At 40.8% G+C, this 24687-nt stretch overlaps 3 protein-coding genes across 3 annotated transcripts; 1 reads left to right on the forward strand and 2 right to left on the reverse strand.

Moving 5' to 3' along the window:
* Positions 1–1589: 1589 nt before the first annotated feature.
* Positions 1590–2540, reverse strand: LOC310662537 (olfactory receptor 10A7-like; the record flags this gene model as incomplete). The annotated part of the gene is made up of 1 exon (XM_083409473.1): positions 1590–2540. One exon carries the CDS (start codon positions 2538–2540, stop codon positions 1590–1592), a length of 951 nt encoding a protein of 316 aa, XP_083265599.1.
* Positions 2541–7808: 5268 nt separating this feature from the next.
* On the forward strand, positions 7809–16185 carry LOC310662538 (olfactory receptor 2K2-like; the record flags this gene model as incomplete). The annotated part of the gene is made up of 2 exons (XM_083409474.1): positions 7809–8729; positions 15250–16185. The coding sequence occupies 2 exons, from the start codon at positions 7809–7811 to the stop codon at positions 16183–16185; spliced, it is 1857 nt and encodes a 618-aa protein (XP_083265600.1).
* A 6398-nt stretch (positions 16186–22583) lies between these two features.
* On the reverse strand, positions 22584–23504 carry LOC310663421 (olfactory receptor 13H1-like; the record flags this gene model as incomplete). The annotated part of the gene is made up of 1 exon (XM_083411242.1): positions 22584–23504. The coding sequence occupies one exon, from the start codon at positions 23502–23504 to the stop codon at positions 22584–22586; it is 921 nt and encodes a 306-aa protein (XP_083267368.1).
* Positions 23505–24687: the final 1183 nt, after the last annotated feature.

A 24687-nucleotide genomic window follows, 5' to 3' on the forward strand; every position in this document is an offset into this window, starting at 1 on the left:
GAGCTTCCCCCGACCCCAGCCCCCAAACAGGCAGCTCTCTGCAAGCCGTGGGAGCCCAGTGCTGGCTCCCGCTGCTTGCTGAGAGGTCCAACGCGCGCAGGCTTCAGCATGCAGGCAACTCTCCGCCAGCAGCGGGAGCACCTCCGCTGCTAGCGGAGAGGTCCGCGAAGCCTGGACGCGCTGAGCTCAGCGCGCGCAGGCTTCCGCATGCAGGCAACTCTCCGCCAGCAGCGGGAGCGCTCCCGCTGCTAGCGGAGAGGTCCGCGAAGCCTGGACGCGCTGAGTTCAGCGCGCGCAGGCTTCAGCATGCAGGCAACTCTCCGCCAGCAGCGGGAGCGCTCCCGCTGCTAGCGGAGAGGTCCGCGAAGCCTGGACGCGCTGAGCTCAGCGCGCGCAGGCTTCAGCATGCAGGCAACTCTCCGCCAGCAGCGGGAGCGCTCCCGCTGCTTGCGGAGAGGTCCGCGAAGTCTGCATTCGCCCCATAGGACGCACACACATTTCCCCTTCATTTTTGGAGGGGAAAAGTGCGTCCTATAGGGCGAAAAATATGGTAATATGTTTACTAATAGGAACAGTTAGTTTTTTAATAAATAAATAAAGATATACAAATATAATATAGCTTAACTAATGGAAATATATTCATATTAAACACCAATAAAACTGAGATAATTCTAAAACATTTCAGATACACTGATATGCTATCAGAAACCTGTGAAAAGGATAGACCAAAATCTTTCTAGGAACAATTAGCAGCAGTACATGGATTTGATGGAGTTCTAAGAATCACTTCCGTATGATTCTATACAGTCATCATTTCTACACCACCAAACATCATAATCAGGTAACCTTCTCGCTGTCCATCTTCCATGATGAAACATTCTTATTACTAAGCTCCTAAAGTGGCAGATACATTCAAGCCAGAATACTGTAGGAGTCTCTGCTGGATGTTCTAATTTCCATGTCACTCTTTCCTAGCAATCATATTTCTGCTCCAAAGTCTACTTGCAAACAAGATTAGGGAAAGGAGTGATAAAAGCAGGCTTGATGGATGATACTGAGGAGCAAGGTCTGTGATAGGAGTGTGGGGAAAGTGACTTTTGTGGATTGGGGCAGAGCTATGTTTCTACAATTATTTCTGATTCTTGTATGGCTTCTTTGCTGTTCCTCCCACCTCCCCCAGATTCAAACTGCCCCTCCATACCACAGTTCAATTTCCAATTCATTTACTGGGTTCGTTATTCTGATGAACAATTTGTTCTTCCCAACCCCTTTTCTCTCTTTGGATTTCACTGCCTATACTTCCCTGACATCTCTCAATTATTACCTGTGCCTGCTGTCATTTAGTTAAGTTACATTATATGTTCCAGAATAGGCAAATAGCTCTGGGAAATTGCAGGTGGCTAACATGTAGATCTCCATATATTGCTGGACTACAAATCTCATCATCCATTACCATCAGCAGCACTGGCTGGGGCTGATAGGAGCTGGAGTCCAACAATATCTGGATGCCTGCATGCTTGCTTCTCCTTCCGTAAATAGATAAGTAAGAGTTCAAACTTGACCTGCTTCATTACATTTATCCATTTCTGCTACTTCCAGAAGACAAGTTTTGCATCTACAAGCCTTTTCAAGGCTTCACGTACCTTCTTGTTCCTCAAGCTATAGGTGAGGGGATTAATCATTGGAGTCACAATAGTATAGAAGATTGAGAAGATCTTGCTTGTGTCTACAGAGTGTTTAGCAGCAGGAACCACATACATTGTAATCAGCGTCCCATAGAAAGTTGTGACTACTATGAGGTGAGTGGAGCAGGTAGAAATGGCCTTTTTAGACCTGGTGCCAGAAGCCTGTTTGATAACAGCTGACAATATATAAGTGTAAGACACAACCGTAAGTAGGAATGGGATCAATGTTAGACTGGAAGAAAGAATGAAAGAAGTCTTTTCAAACAGGTATGTGTCAGAACAAGCAAGCTTCAGCAGTGGAGAAAAATCACAAAAAAAATGATCAATTTCATTGGGCCCGCAGAAGGTCAAGCTTATCATCAGCAACACTGTAATTAAGGTTATCAGAAAGCCACTGACCCAAGAGCTAGCAGCCAGCCAAACACACATGTTGCTGTTCATAACAGTTGTGTAGTGGAGAGGGTTGCATATGGCGATATAGCGGTCATAAGACATCACTGATAGGAGAAGACATTCAGTGCCACCCAGTGATCCAAAGAAATAAAACTGAATCATGCAGTCCATAAAAGAAATGGTCTTCTCCTCAGAGATCAAACTGGTTAGCATCCTGGGAACAATGTTGGGTGTATAGATGATCTCAAGGAAAGAAAGGTTTCCCAGAAAGAAATACATGGGTGTGTGCAAGCTACGATCTGTTGATACAGTGATCAAAAGTAAGAAATTGGTAGCAAGTGTAACCATGTAGAAGACCAAAAACAAAGCAAACAGGAAGGGCTGCATTTCAGGGGTATCTGAGAATCCGAGTAGCAAAAATTCAGTGACTGAGGTCCCATTCCATGAGGTTAGGTATGCCATGTGGAGTTAATCTAGAGGAAACAGCAGGAACAATAATAATAGCTGCCACTAGGTCTATTGTCAGTGTGGGAACACTGGAACAGAGTTAAGTACACCTAAATTAATTGAAATCAATAGGCATGTTTAGGTGGCTGGTGGATTGTGGCCAGTTCTTTATCTTCCCAATAACCGCAGATGGAAATCAATGGATAGAATGAGACTTTTCTACCAATATGGTGCAGTTGAAGCCTCTGAAAATTTTCTCCTTAGAGTTGGAGTTACCCTCCAAAAAAACATTTAATGTGGGGAAAATGAGGGGAGAAAAGATAGAAATCAGAGGTACCTGCCTCCACTTGCATGCATGGAAATGCCTTCTGCTTGGGATTGGCCCAGCCAAAATGAATAACAGGTCAGTTATTAGTATAATTATTAAAAATATTATATGTTTATTTATACCCCGCCTTTTCCACTGACCCGACTCAAGGCAGCTTAAAGATAAAATCAACAATTACTAAAAACATAATAAAAGCAATAATTAGAAAAACAATTGAACATTAATAGAACTATATACACATATAGATATCTAGGGAATCCTTGCTCCTATGGTCCATCAGCCTGATCTTCAGGAATGAAACAAGTGTTGTCCTCTCCATCTTAGGAAAATCTATCTGCTTCCTTTTCCACATGTCTCATGCTATTAGATACACACAGGCACAGCTACTTTACATATTGACATCATATATACTAATAGTGAATTCATTTGGGTGTGGTTCCCCCTCCCAAGACTTTTGTATTTCTGCAAATTTTGGAGTGCCCCCAAGCCTGGTGGTATCTCTCTTGTGGTGGTGATATTTTGACTGCATAAGGATTGTTACCTGAGCGGTGGGGGGCGGGGAGAGGATGCAGCAGCATGCTTAGGGGCAGATTTGTAGTAATAGGAAAAAGGTAAAAAAAAAAAAAACAGCAAAAAGGAAAACAGGAAGCACCCCAATGACAGAAAAAGATGTTCAATGATGGCAATGCTGACTCTCTGTTGTGTGGGATGAAAATGGGGCAGATTCAAATTCTACAAGAGAGCCTAGCTCATGGGCTGGCTGGAACACTGAGCAGCAGAACTCCATACTGAAGCAAACTAAATATCCATTTACACTAGGCTCAGCTTTCTCATGCTCTCAGGTCCTTCTAGTTCCTATACTCACAATTATGTTTTCCATTCAGCACTGCATGATATGCAGGAATGCCCTGTGTAGGTTTTGATCTCTTCTGGAAGACATGCCATCTCCTCACCCACCCAATTTGTAATATTTCCCCCTTTTTAAATAAAGGTATCACAGGTCACTATGTCCCTTAGTGAGTTCTACTACGATGTTTTGTTGTCACGCAGGAGAATTAGGCTGGGGAATCCTCCCTCTGCCGCCCCCCCCCCCCTTTCCCTTTGTAATAGAAACAGAAAACAACTATGCAATTATTTCATTGTAAGAGCCAGGAAGACAAGGACCTGGGGCATCCCATTAAATGTCAATTGTGTATCCTCTGACAAAGGATTGGTCCCACCGCTCACTTGTACACATACACTGCTTTGCACTGAAACCTGTGGTTGTGATTCGAGGACCCGTTTCCCACTTGGGAATAATAAAGACACATGGACACAGCATATTAGGTTAATGGGCTAGAAAAGGCCACAACTTTATTGATTACAGCATGTGAGAGGTATTGGCTTAGGCATTGGACAACTGCAAATTTTGACTCCACCCACTCAGAGAGGGGTGAGTCTGATGAGGATTAACCACCAGTAGGGGGAGCCTGTTGATGCAAATACAACTATAAGCTCTCCCCTGATGTCACCGGAGGTCGTGCCATGGCCCCCAGCTGCACAGGGCATCGGACAGGATCCACGACCACTGGATTCCTTTAACGGAATACCCAAAAGTGAAGGGGTAGGCGATGGCCACACCTTGCACTTCCATACACCAACAACCTATTCCAATGCCTAACCGCCAAATACCGAGAAAGTTGTGACGATTGCTACGAGGTAGGCGAAAAAAAACAAAAGGCCAGTGCCAATTTGCCAATTGGAAAAAGAAAAGATCGGCAGTGCAATGGCAGGGAGAGCTGGTGCGGCCGCATTTGACCGGCTAAACCACGCCCCCAAGCTGCCACCCGATTGGGTGTTCTTCTGGGAGGCGTGGCGTGCCAGCGATGGAGCAGGGCAGGGGCCGGAACGCCCCCTGCATAACACGGGAAACTGTTCACGCTCACAATCCCTCCCCTCCTGGAGGAGGAGAGGCTTTATCCTCCTAGTTAATGTTGCCCCTTTACATGCTCCTTTCTCTCACTCTCTCACACACTTGCCTCCACCATAATTTTTCTAAGCCTAATATCCTTCCTTGGAGTTTTACTCCAATTCAGGTAAGAAATGGGAAACACCTCATTCACAATATTATAATCTCCTTCAGTTGTGGGCAGACAGCTGGATGGGGAGGGGGTGAACAGAAAAGGTAAGTGTGGATTAGCCCTTAGACCAGCATTTCTCAACCTGTGGGTCCCCAGATGTTTTGGGGCTCTGGCCTTGCTAGCTAGGGGTGATGGGAGTTGTAGTCCAACAACACCTGGGGACCCACAGGTTGAGAAAGGCTGCCTTAGACTAAAGGGCTGCTGTGACCTGAATTTCTTCCCTTTCTTTTTTAACTTCCAAGTCACACTAACTGATAACATGCCCTTCTTTACACTATGATTCTATCATGATCCAGGCACTCTTGGAGGAGACAAATTTTCTAGATCCATTTCAATTAGGATGTGGCCTGGCTTTGACACAGAAACCTCCCTGGTTGACCTCTGTCGGGAGACAGGTGCAATGTATCCCTGTTACTCCTTCTTGAATCAGTGGCTTTCAGTACCATCAAACACTGTCTTCCTTTTAAGAGGCTATCCAAATTGGGGGTGGGTGACCATGCTTTCCAATGGTTCTGTTCCTACTTGGATGGTCATCTTCAGCAGGTGATTTTTTTAAAAAAAAATGCACCAAGGAGCCTTCAATGTTGGGTTCCTCATGGTTCATTGCCGTTGCCCATGTTGCTTAATATCTGCAGCATATGAAGCTGCTGGGTGGAGTCATCCAGAGTTTTGGAGTGTGTTGATGACATGCAGCTCTATTTTCCCTTTACATCTGCAGGTGGGGCAGTGGATAGGCTGGACAGGTGTCTGGAAGAGAACCAATAAACTGAAAATCAATCCAGATAAGACAGAGACACTATTAGTGGGTGGTTCTCTAGACAAGATGGATGGGAGGTTGCCTGCTCTTGAGGTGGTTACACTTGCTCTTAAAAAGCAGGTACATAGCTTGGGTTTGCTCCTGGATCCTTTACTATCACCTGAGGCTTTGGTGGTATGGAGGTCCTTCTATCAGCTTTAGCTCTATGGACAAGGATAGCCTAACATTTGTGCTTTATGCTCTGTAAACCTCTAGGTTGGATTACTATAATGCGTTATAAATGGGTCTTCCTCTGAATTCAGTTCAGAAACTTCAGCTGGTGCAAAATCTGATGGCCAGGTTGCTCATTAGAACAATATGGTTTAAGCTTTACGCCAAATTGCACTGGCTGCCAATTAGTTTCTGGGCCCAGTTAAGAGTGCAATGCTGATGTAGTATATTTTACATGGCTCAGGACTTCAATATCTTTAGGACCTCTTCTCCCCATACAAACTGACCCAGATCCTGTGCTTGTCATCTGAGGCCCTTTCTATGTCTCTGCTCCTCAAGAGGTTTTGAGGATGACAACACAAGAATGGGCCTTTTCTGTGATGGCTCCCCATCTGTGGCATGTTCCCTCAGAGAGAATCACATGGAGCCATCATTACATGTCTTTAGGCACCAGGCAAAAGCATTTCTCTTAACCCCCATTCTTTAAATAATCTATGGAATGTTAAATGGGGGCTGTTATTATGATTATTTTATTATGATGGGGTGTGTATATTATGCTATATCTTATGTTTTTCTTATTATGCAGCATCCCTAGGAGTGCTGAATCACTGATGCTCCTGAGATTATGCCACCACTGAGAATTATGGAGAAAGTGGTTTTAAAATATTGCCCATGTAATTGAGCTAACTAAAATACTTAGACTTTTCTTTCAGTTCCAAGTTTTCATGGGAACAAAATAGCAATTTATGCCTCCTGAAAAGTTTCTACTATATCTAGAGCTTTGCATACATAAAGATGCTATCCTGTGCTGTTTTAGTGCGTTATTTTTCAGAGATTCATGTAACATGAATCCTTCTTCATATTCCATATTTTTATTTTGAACTGACAACTTGCTTTTATTTTGAACTGACAACTTGCTTTTTATTGTCCACTGGAATGATTTCAGACTTTCTCACCTGATACACTGAAGGCTTACTAGAATTCCAGTACAGTTTGAAGAATCCTGCATCTCAGTTTAATATCAAATGCTGACAAAGGACATTCAGGAAGTTTGGAAAGACCAAAGCAATTAAAGGTATTAGTTGTTTATATACTTTGCCGTGTTAGTTTCATTGTCATTACCCCACCTTATAGCAGTTAAAAAGGCATTTGGGGAATTTTGATCTGGAACTCTGACTTTTCCTCCAATCTGATCTGGTTCATTTGTATTGCTTAGAAGAATGCATAATGTGTGTGGGGTCGGGGGGAGAAGAAGCACTACAGCTTTTTCTACTTAGCTATATCTTTTGCAGCCCTGTATTTTGCTCAGTATGCTGAATCAGAAGGATAGCCAAGAATACAGGAGCTTTCAAGAAACAATTGCATTGATTTTGAAATTCAGAAAGGAGAACATTTCACCCTTGCTTCTCTAAATGGTTTATCCATGAAAATGAGCATATGTTTGTTTCACAGTTATTTGAATGTAGGACACAAAATTCTTAAATTATGTGTAATAGTGAAGTTGCTCTATTAGAGAGAGTCTAAGTTTCTGTTTTATTTTTGTAATTGATCATAGTGGAAGTTATTCTGATTTCATTTTTCCTCATCTATTTCTTGCCAAAAGGGATCATCTAGGCTCACCCCACACTATGCTCAGTGCAAGAAAATGTCAAAGTGTTTGAATTTCTCCAAAGCAAGTGTGCAACATGATTTCCTTAGATTTGCTGAGAGCTAATAATGAACCAATAGAAACTAATCAGTAATCAGTTCTCATTATTACAGTACCATACTTTCCCAAACCTTCTAGCAAAATACCATGCCAATAATACATAATGAGGTCCCTTTCTTTCTTTTTTGTACGTCATTGCAGATAATATTTGAATCGGGAGATGAGAGAAGAAAATGAGACTGAATTGACTGAGTTTATTCTCATTGGCTATTCTGGTCGGCCAAAGACAAGGATGGGACTCATTGCTTTCCTGATTGTTGTATATGCTATCACTGTAGTGGGAAATTTTATTATAATCTTGGTGACCACAACTGATCCTCGGCTTCACAATCCCATGTATTTTTTCCTCAGTAATTTGTCCTTCCTTGACATTTGCTATGCAACTTCATCAATCCCACAAGCCATTGCAAATCTTCTGGTGGACAAACCCACCATGTCCTTTGCCATGTGTTACTTCCAAATGAGTAGTGGTTCCTACTTAGCAGTGACCGAGTGCTTCCTGTTGGCTGTCATGGCTTATGACAGACTTATAGCCATTTCCAGCCCACTACATTACATGTTAGTCATGAACAAGACATTGTGCATTCAGTTAGCAGCTGGGACATGGTCAATTGGCTTATTTTTAGGGGCTATACCTATTTATGCCATACCAGCTCGCTTTTGTGGGAAAAATTTGGTGAATCATTTCACATGTGAAGTCAAAGCAGTTATGAAGCTGGTTTGCTCAGATACTTCCTTGAGCCAGCTGGTTATGTTCTTCACAGGGAGTGTCACTCTGCTCGGTCCCTTTAGCTTTATCCTTTTCTCGTATTTGCGCATAATTGTGGCAATTCTAAGAATCCACTCAGCAGGGGGCAGGATGAAGGCTTTCTCCACATGTGCTTCCCACTTGACTGTAGTATCCATATTCTATGGCACCTTCATGTTCTCATATCTCCGCCCCCAAACTAAGACCACAAAAGATGTAGACAAGATAATTTCTCTCTTCTATGGAAGTGTGACTCCCATGTTAAACCCATTAATCTACACTCTCAGAAATCAGGAAGTTATAGGGGCCTTGAGAAGACTTGTGGGAAAGAAAGTAGATTCATGAAAAAGATACCTTGATCATATTGAGGATTGAAATATTTCTGTGCCTCTTGCTGTTATTGCTTCTGTTATTATTATAACACCTTTCCCGGGAAGAACGGAGGCCCACTATGTCAGGTTCCTACTGGAGGACCGGACAAATGCTGGAATGTTAGCAGTGGCAAAGTTTTTATCGGTGGTTGTAAGAACAAATGAGCCCTAAATTCTGAACAATATGCTTGGTTAACTTGGAGGTAGGCTTTATGAATTTTGTATTGATTTGTAATGATTTGTTGGGTCTCTGGACCGTAATAAAGATTGATTGATTGATTGTTTGATTATCACAACCTTAACAGCTACTGAATACATTTGAAACTAGGAAAGCTGAATGTGTTGTGTATAATGGAAATAAAGGCTCCTTGAAAATCTAACTGATATGCTAAAGGTAAATTTCTCCTCTCTTTCAGATGCAGCTAGGTTGAATGATTGTCAATTGAAACCAAGGAAAGGAGACAAACAGTTGGTTTCAGCTGAATTGATGGAGTGTGCTTTAATGTCTGCCATTTCCCTCAGATGCAGCCAGCTTGTAAAACAGGCTACAATGTAGCTGCTGAACAGGGATAGAGAAACCGCTGTTTCTCCTGTTATAATAATGCCAGATCCTTTCATTTTCCATATGTTCATCTAGTGTAGGGGTAGCCAACATGGTGGCCTCCAGATGTTGTGGACCACAACTACTATCATCGCTGACCATAGACCATATTAACAGGGGTCAGGGATGGACAAATCTGTAGATGTGGTTATCATTTTTTTCCTGTCTTAAGTTCAGGTCTCTGCATTTCTACATCACTTTCTGTTGTTTTGTTTATTATTTCTAATAAATCCATGAAAATTTATTAGCATTTTATTATTCTTATAGATTTGTACATATGTAGAATTTTATTCAAAAAGCTTTTTGGATTTGTTTTCTTATTAATCTTATTCTTATTTTGACAAAGTAACAATCGTAAATAAATAAGAATAAAAATGTGAACTCCACCACTGAGACCATTCCATTATAACTATCCAACCTCCGAAAATTTCAACACCTCTTGCAATGGTTTGACCCCTTTCCGTTTTAACAGTACAAATTATACAAACACCCTCCATATCTCCTCAAAATCATTTCTCCTGCATATTCCCCATTTTATCTTAATGGCACATGTTAATTTATCATTAATAGCTATATCACACACCTCTTAATACTATTCTTCCATTTTATATTCTGCTTGCTACTTCCCAGCTATCATAATTCATACAGCTGTCAATAAATTTGTGAGCAAGTCCTTCATAGCCTGTGAACCTTCCACCCAATCATAAATTGATAATCATGCTACCTCTGGACTTTTGGTCAGCGTTAACACAGTGATTTCTCCTTAAACATATGTACAATTTTTCATTAACATTTAGTGCAAATTTCTCCCAATAAATTCATTTTCTATGCAGTTTTCACTAAGGTACACATTTTTGAAAGCAATTTTGCAAATGTAATACATTTTGTATTAATATGTGTAGTTTTATGCTCAGTTTAATATATGCATTTTGTTTGCATTGAGACCAATGTCACAAAATTCAGATGAATGGGAATTTTGAGGGATACAAAATTGGAATTAGGCAAGTAACACCATGGGGAGGTTATTCACTTTCGGGTAACTAACAGGGGATGGGTCGACTGACTTTTTCTTTTTTGACAAAACACTTATATGATGGGTTAATATGCTTTGTCTTATCAAAATCTCCTTCCACAATGAGTATTTCACCTATCTAAAATTGTTGCATCATTAATAGGAGTATTAGTGTCAGCATTATTTATAACCCAACCTTGAAACAAATACAAGTATAGATCTATGAATATATATTTTTCTAAAAAAAAAAAATTGGTTGAGAACCTCAATAACAGTGGCATGAGTTTACTGCTCAAGTATTCCCAATTTGCCTTTTTAAAGATTTGAACATCTGTTAGGTCCCATCATGTACCCTGATATTCTTCCAAGTCAAAGTAAGAAACTATGAAGCAGAGTACTGTTAATTTCCCGCAGAAAGACATTTTCCCACTGGAGCCCAACAGCACTAATTAGGTCTTAACTTTGAATCCCATCAGGGAACATGTAGCATTCCAAGAAACTTAAGAATTGCTTCATAATGTAGTTGTTGCTTGACTGGGAAAATATATTAAGGTTATTTTCTTCTTTAAATGTATTCAGGGAAGTGGTCATCAGAAATGGCCTTCTGCAGTTCAAATATCTTTCTCAAGCTGAACCAAAGCCCCCTTCAAAGTCTGATTGAGATTTGATCATTTTCAGCTTTCCCTCTTGCTGATTTCTGCCAGGTCCCATTTATTCAATAGTTTTGGGGAGGCAAGGAGGAAAATTTTAGGAGAGGAGGCAGGTGACAGTGGATAGCAAGCCTCCAAGCTTGTATTGTACCATCATAGACACAGGGATATGTTGTCATTGCTCCTGCTAACATATGATTTAGTCACCAAACTTACGGGTTTTCCAAATGTAACGCCCTGTAAGCATGGGACTTCCAGCGACCCATGTTTTTAATTCTGCTTGCAGACAGATCCCAATGCACTGCTGTCGTAGCAGCCCCAATTGGAAAAGAATGGGCTGCATATTCTGACGCTGGAAGCCCACAGGCCAGAATAGCCTTTCTCATCACTCTGATAGACTGGTGCCTAGCTAAATGAGTTCCATCACTGTGATTAAGGAATGGGCCAGCTCCAGGAGGCCTGAGTTGCAGAAACCTCCTGGCATCCTTGACCAGGCAGGGACCCCTCTGTGCTGTCAAAAGCAAATATTGATTTGCTAAAAAATGAAATAGCGGCAGACTGAATTCTTAATGTCTTGGCCGGCCACCCCAGCTGGAACAAATGTGCGAGATAATGACAAACCTAGATCTGTAGTTGGTGGAAGACCCGAGGCAATGGCCAATGTCTTCACACAAAAGGCTATAAAATCAGCCCAAGCTTTCTTGTAGGACCTGAGTAGAGGGGGAGAAGGAAGCGACTACTCCCTGCATCAAGATACGCTTCCAAGGCTCCAGAGGTGGTCTGACAAAGGTTTGGGCAGCCATTGCACTTCCGGTGTCAATAATCTGAAGCGGTCTATCTGAAATTGAGACAGTGCAACAGCAATTTCATTAGACACCCCAGGGATAAAATTTGGCTGAAAATACAATGCTAAATTTTAAACAATGCAGGACAAAGGCCCGCAGAAGGCATGTAACCCTGTGGGAACACAGTGATTGCTTTGCCAATACACTCAAAATGATTGGCCAAGAGGCCTAGGATGATCGTGGTGCCACCCTGGCATGAGGATATTACTCCACCAATGCCAGGGTGGGGGGAATCAGGTTGATGGCTTTCCCGCAACCAGGACCATATTTTAAGGATCCCACTAACCCCTAAAAATAAGCCACTTGACTATGTCCCAGCTGCTAACTGAATGCACAATCTCTTGTTCATGATTAACATGTAATGCAGTGAATCTGGAAAGGGCTATGAGTCTGTCATAAGGCATGACAGGCAACAGGAAGCATTCAGTTGTACATGAGCAGACACCACTGCTCATTTGCAAGTAACACGTCACAAAGGACATGGTGTCATAAGAATCCACTCAGCAGGGGGCAGGATGAAGGCTTTCTCCACATGTGCTTCCCACTTGACTGTAGTATCCATATTCTATGGCACCTTCATGTTCTCATATCTCCGCCCCCAAACTAAGACCACAAAGGATGTAGACAAGATAATTTCTCTCTTCTATGGAACTGTGACTCCCATGTTAAACCCATTAATCTACACTCTCAGAAATCAGGAGGTTATAGGGGCCTTGAGAAGACTTGTGTGAAGGAAAGGGGATTCATGAAAAAGATACCTTGATCATATTGAGGATTGAAATATTTTCTGTGCCCCTTGCTTTTATTGCTTCCGTTATTATCACAACCTTAACAGCTACTGAATACATTTGAAACTAGGAAAGCTGAATGTGTTGTGTTAAGATAGAAATAAAGGCTCCTTGAAAATATAATGGATATTCAAAATATAAATTTCTCCTCTCTTTCAGATGCAGCTAGGTGGAATGATTGTCAATTGAAACCAAGGAAAGGAGACAAACAGTGATGGTCACACACAAGTTTTCAAAGCAAAGCAAGCAAATTTTCCCAGTATCATTTGAAAAGATAAAAATGTCATCTAACTACAGTGAAATGATGGAATTGATCCTGAATGAATGTTTTTTTTTAATTAATCAGTATAAGAATTTGCTAATGGATGCACTGGGAAGAGGCACTAAAAATGAAGGGCAACTATGGATCCTTCTGGAGAATGCAGCAAGGATCACACAGACTAATTAATAATTGGGCCCAATTCAGAGTGCAACGCTGATGTAGTATGTCTTACATGGCTCAGGACTTCAATATCTTAAGGGCCTCTTCTCCCCATACAAACTGACCCAGATCCTGTGCTTGTCATCTGAGGCTCTTCTCTATGTTCCCGCTCCTCGAGAGGTTCTAAGGATGACAACACAAGAATGGGCCTTTTCTGTGGTGGCTCCCCATCTGTGGAATGTCCCCCCTGAGAGACTCACATGGACCCATCATTACATGTCTTTAGGCACCAGGCAAAAGCATTTCTATTAACCCCCATTCTTTAAATAATCTATGGCCTGTTAAATTGGAAGGGGGCTATTACAATTGTTTTATTATTATTATGCGTATATTATGCTCTATGTTATGCTTTTCTTATTATGCGGACTCCCTAGGAGTGTTGAATCACTGCTGCTCCCGGGATTATGCCACCACTGGGAATTTTGGAGAAAGTGGTTTTAAAATATTGACCATCTAATTAAGCTAACTAAAACACTTAGACTTTTCTTTCAGTTCCAAGTTTTCATGGGAACAAAATAGCAATCTATGCCTCCTGAAACGTTTCCACTATATCTAGAGCATCCTGAATTTTTCATAGACAATAAAATGAGACTTTATTAAAGGAAACATGTATTGGATACATAAAGATGCTATCTTATGCTGTTCTAGTGCATTATTTTTCAGAGATTCATGCAACATGAATCCGTCTTCGTATTCCATATTTTTATTTTTTTGAATAGTGAACTGACAACTTGCTTTTTATTGTCCGACTTTCTCACCCGATACACTGAAGGCTTACTAGAATTCCAGTACAGTTTGAAGAATCCTGCATCTCAGTTTAATACCAAATGTTGACAAAGTACATTCAGGAAGTTTGGAAAGACCAAAGCAATTGAAGGTATTAGTTGTTTATATACTTTGCCATGTTAGTTTCATTGTCATTACCCCACCTTATAGCAGTTAAAACGACATTTGGGGAATTTTGATCTGGAACTCTGACTTTTCCTCCAATCTGATCTGGTTCATTTGTATTGCTTAGAAGAATTCATAATGTGTGTGGGGTCGGGGGGAGAAGAAGCACTACAGCTTTTTCTACTTAGCTATATCTTTTGCAGCCCTGTATTTTGCTCAGTATGCTGAATCAGAAGGATGGCCAATAATACAGGAGCTTTCAAGAAACAATTGCATTGATTTTGACATTCAGAAAGGAGAAAATTTCACCCTTGCTTCTCTAAATGGTTTATCCATGAAAGTGAGCATATGTGTTATGCACTAAAAAGCTATGTCAAAAGTGACAAAATAATGACGAAAAGTGAGGCCAGAAGCTGGTTCCGCAGCAATTTGGGCTGCTAAACACACCCCCTCACAGGCACCTGGTTGGGTACCTGCCCGTGGGCGTGGGCCAGCCAGGTGAGTGGGAGGCAGGGGGCTAACGCCCCCTGCTTGAGGCGGAGTCCGGCTCCTGACCACAACCACTCCCCTCTCTTGCAGGAGGAGAGTTTCTATAAAATATTCAATTTTAAGTCAATATTTCTGCAAAATATTGGATCTTGAAACATATTTGTAGAAATACAGTAGGATATAATGCTGCTGCATTAAACTTCATAATATTAAAAAGTTGGATTTTTATGTAAATTGTTTCACAGGTATTTAAATGTAGGACACAAATTTCTTAAATTATGTGTAATAGTGAAGTTGCTCAATTAGAGAGATAATTTCAAAATCTAAGTTTCTGAGTTTTATTTTTGTAATTGATCATGGGGGAAGTTATTCTGATTTCATTGTTTATTTCATTTTTCCTCATCTATTTCTTGCCAAAAGGGATCCTCTAGGCTCACCCCACCCCATGATCAGTGCAAGAATCTTCAAGACAGAAAAAGTCAAAGGGTTTGAATTTCTCCAAAGCAAGCAGTGTGCAACATCATTTCATTAGATTTGCTAATAGCTGATAATAAACAAAAGAGAAGCTTTAATAGATTTTTGAAACGAATCATTAATATGTTCTCATTATTACAGTGCCATACCTTCCCAAACCTGTTAGCAAAATACCATGCAAGTAATACATAATGAGGTTCCTTTCTCTTTCTTTCTTTTTTGTACGTCATTGCAGATAATATTTGAATCAGGATATGAGAGAAGAAAATGAGACTGAATTGACTGAGTTTATTCTCATTGGCTATTCTGGTCGGCCAAAGACAAGGATGGGACTCATTGCTTTCCTGATTGTTGTATACACTATCACTGTAGTGGGAAATTTTATTATAATCTTGGTGACCACAACTGATCCTCGGCTTCACAATCCCATGTATTTTTTCCTCAGTAATTTGTCCTTCCTTGACATTTGCTATGCATCTTCTTCCATCCCACAGTCCATTGCAAACCTTCTGGTGGACAAACCTACCACGTCCTTTGCCATGTGTTATTTCCAAATGAGTGGTGGTGCCTACTTAGCAGTGACCGAATGCTTCCTGTTGGCTGTCATGGCTTATGACAGACTTATAGCCATTTCCAGTCCACTGCATTACATGCTAATCATGAACAAGAGATTGTGCATTCAGTTAGCAGCTGGGACATGGTCAATTGGCTTATTTTTAGGGGTTATTCCCATTTATGCCATACCAGCTCGCTTTTGTGGGAAAAATATGATTGATTATTTGACATGTGAAGTCAAAGCAGTTATGAAGCTGGTTTGCTCAGATACTTCCATGAGCCAGCTGGTTATGTTCTTCACTGGGAGTGTCACTTTGCTCGGTCCCTTTAGCTTTATCCTTTTCTCATATTTGCGCATAATTGTGGCAATTCTAAGAATCCACTCAGCAGGGGGCAGGATGAAGGCTTTCTCCACATGTGCTTCCCACTTGACTGTAGTATCCATATTCTATGGCACCTTCATGTTCTCATATCTCCGCCCCCAAACTAAGACCACAAAGGATGTAGACAAGATAATTTCTATTTTCTATGGAGTTATGACTCCCATGTTAAACCCATTAATCTACACTCTCAGAAATCAGGAAGTCATAGGGGCATTGAGAAGACTTGTGGGAAAGAAAGTGGATTCATGAAAAAGATACCTTGATCATATTGAGGATTGAAATATTTCTGTTCCTCTTGCTGTTATTGCTTCTGTTATTATCACAACCTTAACAACTCAGGTACGGAATTCATTTGAAACTAGGAAATCTGAATATGTTGTGTTAAAATGGAAATAAAGGCTCCTTGAAAATATAACTGATATGCTAAAGATAAATTTATTGTTTTAAAAGTAGCTTCTTTCATGTCAAAGCAAGTAATTCCTAACAGTGTTTAATTCTACCGTTGGAGATTAAATCTAAGGAAGTCATGTACATGCACAATACAAACCAACTTAATACAAAATTCACTGTTGTACAATTAGAATTTCTGCATTAGCATATAGATAGTTGAAAAGGTGTTGATTAAAGTGACTACAATTTTCTAAATGTTGTAGAGAAGTTAAATTACAAAATACCAGCCTGTAGGCTTAACCATAAAACCCAAATGTATTTGCTTTCCACTTATGTCCCTATTTCCTAGTCCCTTTGTATTTGGTTGTATTTAGTTGTATCCAATGCTAGACCAACTTAGAGAAGACCCATTGAAGTCAATGGACATCATTAACTTAGGCTCATTAATTGTAATCAGTAAAAAGGTTAATCAGACACAATAGATGAGAGAAAAATGAGCAAATTCAGATACCAAAGGTTAAATTGTATTCACAACTGGTCCTATAGTGACCTACTGTAATTGGCACAGGGGAGATAAATATTGGAGAAAAGGAGCTAAAATGGCAGTTACTGATTCCAGCTAAGCAGATGGGCTTCTTTCTCTCTCTTTTTTGTCCTTTCCCCTCCCTCTGGTTTCAACCCAAGGAAAATATCTGCACATAGAAACAGGAAAGGAGGAGGGAAATGGCACTTGGTCAAAACCAAGCTATTGGGTGGACCTCTCCTCTCTTTCAGATGCACCTAGGTGGAATGATTGTCAATTGAAGCCAAGGAAAGGAGGCAAACAGTTGGTTTCAGCTGAATTGATGGAGTGTGTTTTAATGTCTGCCATTTCCCTCAGATGCAGCCAGCTTGTATAACAGGCTACAATCTAGCTGCTGAGCAGGGATGGAGAAACCTGTATATCTCCTGTTATAATACTGCCAGGTCCTTTCATTCTCCATATGTTCATCTAGTGTAGGGGTAGCCAACATGGTGGCCTCCAGATGTTGTGGACTACAACTACTATCATTGCTGACCATTGGCCATATCGACAGGGGTAAGGGATGGACAAATCTGTAGATGTGATTTTCTCCACTCATTTTTTCCTATCTTAAGTTCAAGTCTCTGCATTTCTACATCACTTTTTGTTGTTTTCTTTATTACGGTATTTATAATAAGTCAGTTGCCCAGGTTTCCTGCAACATTATCACATCGAAACTCATTATGTACTCATGAAATGACTCGTTCCCTACTTTGTTGGCACAACTCGCTATGTTCCATGAAATAATATTTAGGCTACTCTCGTCATTGGCAATTTGGCTTCATTGTGAAGGGCAGATTGTAGTCAGGTCTTCCTCTGTCTCAGTTATAGCACAGCCATTCTTGAGGTGTTTGAAATGTTGTTCTTTATGGGGTTGTTTTACAGACTTGTCCAGATTGCCACCCGTAAGCAGTAGTGTCCAGTTGTTTGTGGCTTTCGGGGGATCAGAGTAAAAAATGATTAGATCTGTCTCTGGAAGGCTTGATGTTGTGCTTTCCTTGGGTGCGGCATCATCTGGCAGTGGGTGATCTGTTTTCAGTCAGTGAAAATTCATTAGCATTTTTTATAGATGTGTACATATGTAGAATTTTATTCAGTGAGCTCTTTTGTATTTGCTTTCTTTTTATTATTATGTCACAATATTCAGATACATGTGAATTTTGGGGGCTAGTTGCACATTGGTTTGTGTTTTGGTTCAACAGGTGTTAATTAGGCAGCTTCTCATTTAAATACAAACAAAATTAAATTTCTCTCCCCTTCCTATTGATGCAAAAGTATAATGGTTGAAAACAAAATTGGAATTAGGCAAGTAACACTATGGGGAGCTTCTTCACTTTCGGGTAATTAACAGGGAGTGGGTCGACTGATTTTTTCCCCCTTTTTTGACAGAACACTTATATGATGGGTTAATATGCTTTGTCTTATCAAAATATCCTTCCACAAACAGTATTTAACCTATCTAAAATTCTTGCATCATTAATAGGAGTATTAGTGTCAGCATTATTTATAACCCAGCCTTGAAACAAATACAAGTATAAATATATGAATATATTTTTCTTTAAAAAAAAATGGCTGAGAACCTCAATAACAGTGGCATGAATTTACTGCTCAAGTATTCCCAATTTGCCTTTTTTGAGATCTGAACATCTGTTAGGTCCCATCATGTACCCTGATATTCTTCCAAGTCAGAGTAAGAAACTATGAAGCAGAGAACTGTTAATTTCCTGCAGAAAGACATTTTCCCATTGGAGCCCAACAGCACTAATTAGGTCTTAACTTTGAATCCCATCAGGGAACATGTAGCATTCCAAGAAACTTAAGAATTGCTTCATAATGTAGTTGTTGCTTGACTGGGAAAATATCTTAAGCTTATTTTCTTCTTTAAATGTATTCAGGGAAGTGGTCATCAGAAATGGCCTTCTGCAGTTCAAATATCTCTCTCAAGCTGAACCAAAGCCCCCTTCATAGTCTGATTGAGAATTGGTCATTTTCAGCTTTCCCTCTTGCTGATTTCTGCCAAGTCCCATTTATTCAATAGTTGTGGGGAGGCAAGGAGGAAAATTTTAGGAGAGGAGGCAGGTGACAGTGGATAACAAGCCTCCAAGCTTGTATTGTACCATCATAGACACAGGGATATGTTGTCATTGCTCCTGCTAACATATGATTTAGTCACCAAACTTACGGGTTTTCCAAATGTAACGCCCTGTAAGCATGGGACTTCCAGCGACCCATGTTTTTAATTCTGCTTGCAGACAGATCCCAATGCACTGCTGTCATAGCAGCCCCAAATGGAAAAGAATGGGCCGCATATTCAGACGCTGGAAGCCCACAGGCCAGAATAGCCTTTCTCATCACTCTGATAGACTGGTGCCGAGCTAAATGAGTTCCATCACTGTGATTAAGGAATGGGCCAGCTCCAGGAGGCCTGAGTTGCAGAAACCTTGTGGCATCCTTGACCAGGCAGGGACCCCTCTGTGCTGTCAAAAGCAAATATTGATTTGCTAAAAAATGAAATAGTGGCAGACTGAATTCTTAATGTCTTGGCCGGCCACCGGCCAAGACATTAAGAATATATATATGACATATATATGTCATATATATTAAGGTTATTTTCTTCTTTAAATGTATTCAGGAAAGTGGTAATCAGAAATGGCCTTCTGCAGCTCAAATATCTTTCTCAAGCTGAACCAAAGCCCCCTTCAAAGTCTGGCTGAGATTTGATCATTTTCAGCTTTCCCTCTTGCTGATTTCTGCCAGGTCCAATTTATTCAATAGTTGTGGGGAAGCAAGGAGGAAAACTTTAGGAGATGAGGCAGTTGCACTTTGAGTAGCCCCCCAAAATGAGACACAGTGACACAGGATTTTAGTTTACGTTTTGGGGCAATTAACTTTATTAAATACAGAATTTGAGTGGTATTGCCTTAGGCATTGGAATCCCAAGACTCTATCAGACTCCCGCTCGCATTGCAGGGAGTCTGTTAAGGGTGAAACATCACCAGAGGGAGCCCCGCCAGTGGCAACCGACTTGAGCTCACCCCCAGTGTCCCCATGGGGTCCTGGCATGAACCTAGCCCCTACCACGGAGTTTCGGACAAGATCCAGACCAACTCCTGGATTCCTTTAACGGAATGCCCTTGACCTTGGGGGGTATGTGATGGGCACACCTCCCCTCCCCCACACATTGCTGATCCAATGCCTAACCGCTAAACCTTACAAAGTTGTGGCGATTACTATGCGGTAGGTGGAAATGAAATGTCCCTGCCAATTTGCCAGATTGAAAAATTCCTACCAGGCCCCCGTTGCAAAACAGGCGACCAACAAAGTCCATAGCAAGGCCAGATGCACAAAGGAAATGGTGGGTGGGTGTTCTACTGTGCAAGGTAAAAGAGGTCCAGCAAACATTGCACAGGGCTTATATTGTTTCACTGCCACCCCCCAAGCCAAGCTTGGCTTTAGGGTCCAAGTGACTGCAAAATGACCAACCAGAGTGGAACAGGCTTACTCTGCCCGCACCAGATACTGGGGCGTGCTCAGAGAGCCGATCGCAACGTGTACCCTCAGTGAAGTGGATCTGATTTGACAGAGGATAGCAAGCCTCCAAGCATGTATTGTGCCATCATAGACACAGGGATATGTTGTAATTGCTGCTGCTAGCATATGATTGGAAGGCTTAATCTTTATATAAAAATTATATTTGACCTTTCCCACAGCACACCCCCAAATATAGTTATCTCACACAGTTCAGATGTTTTCAATATTGAACAGAATTTCAGCAACTCCAAAATCACCACCCCAACCTTTCATCCCCAAACCCACTCGCTTAACTGACCATCCTTGGGAAGAGCCCTGAAACAAGCCAAGGCTATTAGCCTTGCTATTCAAGAGGCTGTTAGCCTATCATGTGTGCCTATCGGAAGAGTGATTCAGCTGTGTTCCTCTGCCTTAATCTGCTGAAAGACAAGTAACTGCTGGACTCCCTACTAGTGTGATGCCAGAATTTAATTAAGTTTGATGAAGGAGGATTGCTTTGGCTAATAAAAAAAGTGGCAGCAGCAGCGAGAGCCCTCCGAGCCAAGTCGCTTAACCAGATCAAAAACAAAATCTAAACAATTAAGCCTGACAGACTTCTTGGACTGGACAATTGCCAAAATTGAACAAGAGGTGCCTGATGGGCTAGAAACAAGGACAAGGGAACCTTTCACACCTTGTATTTAAGTGTTTGACTAAGAAGTTAACCAAGAGGAAGGATGGACAAATTATAGCTGAAAAAGAATGATCAAATCATTCATCAAGGAGACATTAAACCTACAAAGATCAGTTGCCCCAGTTCTAAGTGGCCAAGCATGAAGAGAAATCCACATTACCCCTTATGGCCTCACAAATCCCCCACCCTCACTGTCCACGATTTAGAGGAATGTGTGTAAAGGAGATGAGGTGGGGAAGCTTTTTAAGTCTGAGATCCACATTCTTACTAGAACAGCTTTCGGGGAGGGGTGTTACATATTACTGGTGGTGAGAGCAAAGGTAAAAGCAGTTGGGCTCAGAGGCAAACAGTGCGGGGAGCAACATACAAAATACTTGCTTTTCTCCTAAAAACTGCATTCCTGCCATGAAAAATAATAATCAAAGGCTTATACATGCATAGCTCTTTCTTCCATCAAAGCAAGCAGTTCAAGAATACATTCATGCACTTGAGGAGAAAGGTCATTCTCAAAGGCAAAGGAGTGTGGCATGGTGAGAGTCCCGAACACCAGACAGAGCAGGCATGAGTACTGCATACACCCCCTGGATCTGGGGTTCCACACCTCTGTACACATGTAGATTCTCCATGGTTAGAGGCTTCGGAATACCAGTTGCTAGAAAATGCAGGAGGAGAGAGTACACTTGTGCCCATGTTCTGCTTGGGGATGAGCATATGGCTGGCCACTGTGACAGCAAGATGCTGAATTATATGGACCCTTGGTCTGAGTTCCTTTCCCTAGTCATAGTCCAAGAGTTGGACACCAGAGGGCAGGGACAGCGGCTCAGGGTCTGAAGGCATGACCCTGTTATTTCCCACAACCGAGTTGCATGAAACCTCCAAAGGGCTACTGTGTCATAGATAATAGTGACAATGTTAAATATGGCCCTTGGTTTACTGGGCATATCTAGGCACAATTGAAAGTGCTGCTATTGAACTCTGAAAGCCATCTACAGGTTGAGGAAGGCCAATATGCTAACAGATAAATGTACTCAGGTCTTAAGAATCAGCGTAAGAGATCCTGCTCATAGGCCCAAGATCAAGATAAATGAATTTACTGGGATTAAGAGACAGGGCCTGCTTTATTGTCAACTTATACGGAGAAACTTTGACTCAACATGGTATAGTTAAGAGTGTTGAACCTGGGAGACCAATTCACATTGTTGCTCATTTTAACTTGATACAGCCTTACTTTTTAAACTGACTGTGTATGAGTATATGAACTTGCTTGTGGGTTTGTTTTTGTTTTACATTTAAATTTTACTGAAACTCGTTAAAAAGATATACAAAAGTTTATACCCAGCACAAAGTATTTTTTTTAAAAAAATAAACCAGAACAAAAAAAGTCCTAATCTAAAAAGAAACAATTCCTCAACAAGAGGGAATATATCTTTCCATAACTTGCTTCTTTTTCCATTGTTGATTCCATTTGTTTGTTTCTTTTAAATAATTTCTTTACCTTACCATAAGTCTTCTTAAGGCTCCTTTTACTTCTTGATTTCTGAGTGTGTAGATGAGTGGGTTTAACATGGGAGTCACAGTTCCATAGAAGAGAGAAATCGCCTTATCCAGTTCATTTGTGGTTTTACTTTGAGGTCGGATATATGAAAATATAGCAGTTCCAAAGAAAATGGTTACCACAGTCAAATGGGATGCACATGTGGAAAAAGCCTTCAGTCTCCCATCTGATGAATGGATTCTCAGAACTGCCACAATAATGCATAAATATGAGAAAAGGATAAAGGCAAAGGGAGCAAGCAATGTGAGGGATCCAATGAAGAACATAAGCAGTTGCCTCATGGAGGTATCTGAGCAAGCAAGCTTCATAACAGCTATGAGTTCACATGTGAAATGATTGATCACATTTCTCCCACAAAAGCGAGCTGGCAGGGCATAATTGGGAATAACTCCTAAAAAAAAGGCACTTGACCACATCCCAGCTGCTAACTGAATGCACAATCTCTTGTTCATGATTAACATGTAATGTAGTGGGCTGGAAATGGCTATAAGCCTGTCATAAGCCATGACAGCCAACAGTAAGCATTCAGTCGTTCCTAACCAGACACCACTGTTCATTTGCAAATAACACATCGTAAGGGACATGGTGGGTTTGTCCACCAGAAGATTTGCAATGGCCTGTGGGATGGAAGATGTTGAATATCCAATGTCAAGGAAGGACAAATTACCAAGGAAAAAGTACATGGGGTTGTGGAGTCGAGGATCAGCAATGGTGCCCAAAATAATAAGAACATTTCCCGCAATGGTTATGGAGTAGACAACTGTCAGAAAAGCAATTAATCCCATCCTTGTCTTTGGTCGACCAGAATAGCCGATGAGGACAAATTCAGTCACTGCTGTCTCATTTTCATCTTCCATATCCTGAATGATATATTCAATGACACTGAGAATGGGATTTTCTAAAGAAAGGACATAACCAGCTTGCTAGTCAATAGTATTCAGGTATTTCAGTCATTAACACACTCTAACATGCTAAAAAAATCACAATCCCACTAACATCAGAGATCACTACGATTTGGGAAGGTAAATTCATATAGGATTGCATCCAACAACATGTCTAATCTTAAGTAAAGACATATTGAATTCAATCAGATATACTCTAAGTTTATATGGAGGTTATCAAACAAATACGATTTGTGTCACTGCATTTTGTGTGTGCTTACAATGGATCCCCAATCCAATAAATCTGAGTGAATTAATTGTTTTTGAATTTTTCTTTTCTTTTGTTTATCCTTCCCAAAAATTTTAACAAGATGAATACATCATTCAAGTTCATTTTCTCATTTAAGAAGAGACAGCTGCTCATTCAATACATATAGAAATATACTTTTAAAATAGACAGTGAATACCTTCAAATGCCTTTGACCTTCAAAACATTTTTGATGTCCTTCATCAGCATTTGTTACTAAAATTAGAATTGACATTTTTTAACCACTGGTCTTCACCTGGTGGATCATGATCCACTTATGGGTCACAGCCAAACACAAGATGGTCTTCCAGAGGAGTCTTTCAGATATGGAAGGTAAAAAAAAAATAAGAAGCTGATTGAAAAATTAATATTTGAGATAAAGTGGATCCTGAGTCTGAAAAGGTTTTATAACATTATGGAATAAAGGATTGCCTTAATAAAGTATCAATTTCTGATCTTTGGAGAGTTTCAAAATGTTCTAAGTAGAGAGAAGGACAGTGCAGAAGGTAGTAGGTATATATCTGGGGGGAAAGAGTCCTTCTCTCAGGTTTTTTCCTTAGTTTATATTTTTAAATACACACCCTTATTCTGCATTCCCTTGGGTACATAGTCCCAGGAGCCTCATTGATTCAGCAGCCTCAAAAACTCTCTCTTGCAATGCAGAATTGAATCTGTACTTGCTCATATTGTAAAGAAAAAGAAAGGAATCTGGTGCGTTTTATGTGGGGGTGGTCCATAACACAGCAGTTGAGTACATTTTAAATGAAAAGTAGCCCAACAACTCCAGGTAGGGTTGCAAATTTCCCTGCCTGAAATCCTGGAAAGCTGACGTGGACATACTTATTCCTAAAA

The sequence above is a fragment of the Podarcis tiliguerta genome (genome assembly GCF_965153285.1).
Source record: "Podarcis tiliguerta genome assembly, chromosome: 13".
Taxonomy (NCBI): domain Eukaryota; kingdom Metazoa; phylum Chordata; class Lepidosauria; order Squamata; family Lacertidae; genus Podarcis; species Podarcis tiliguerta.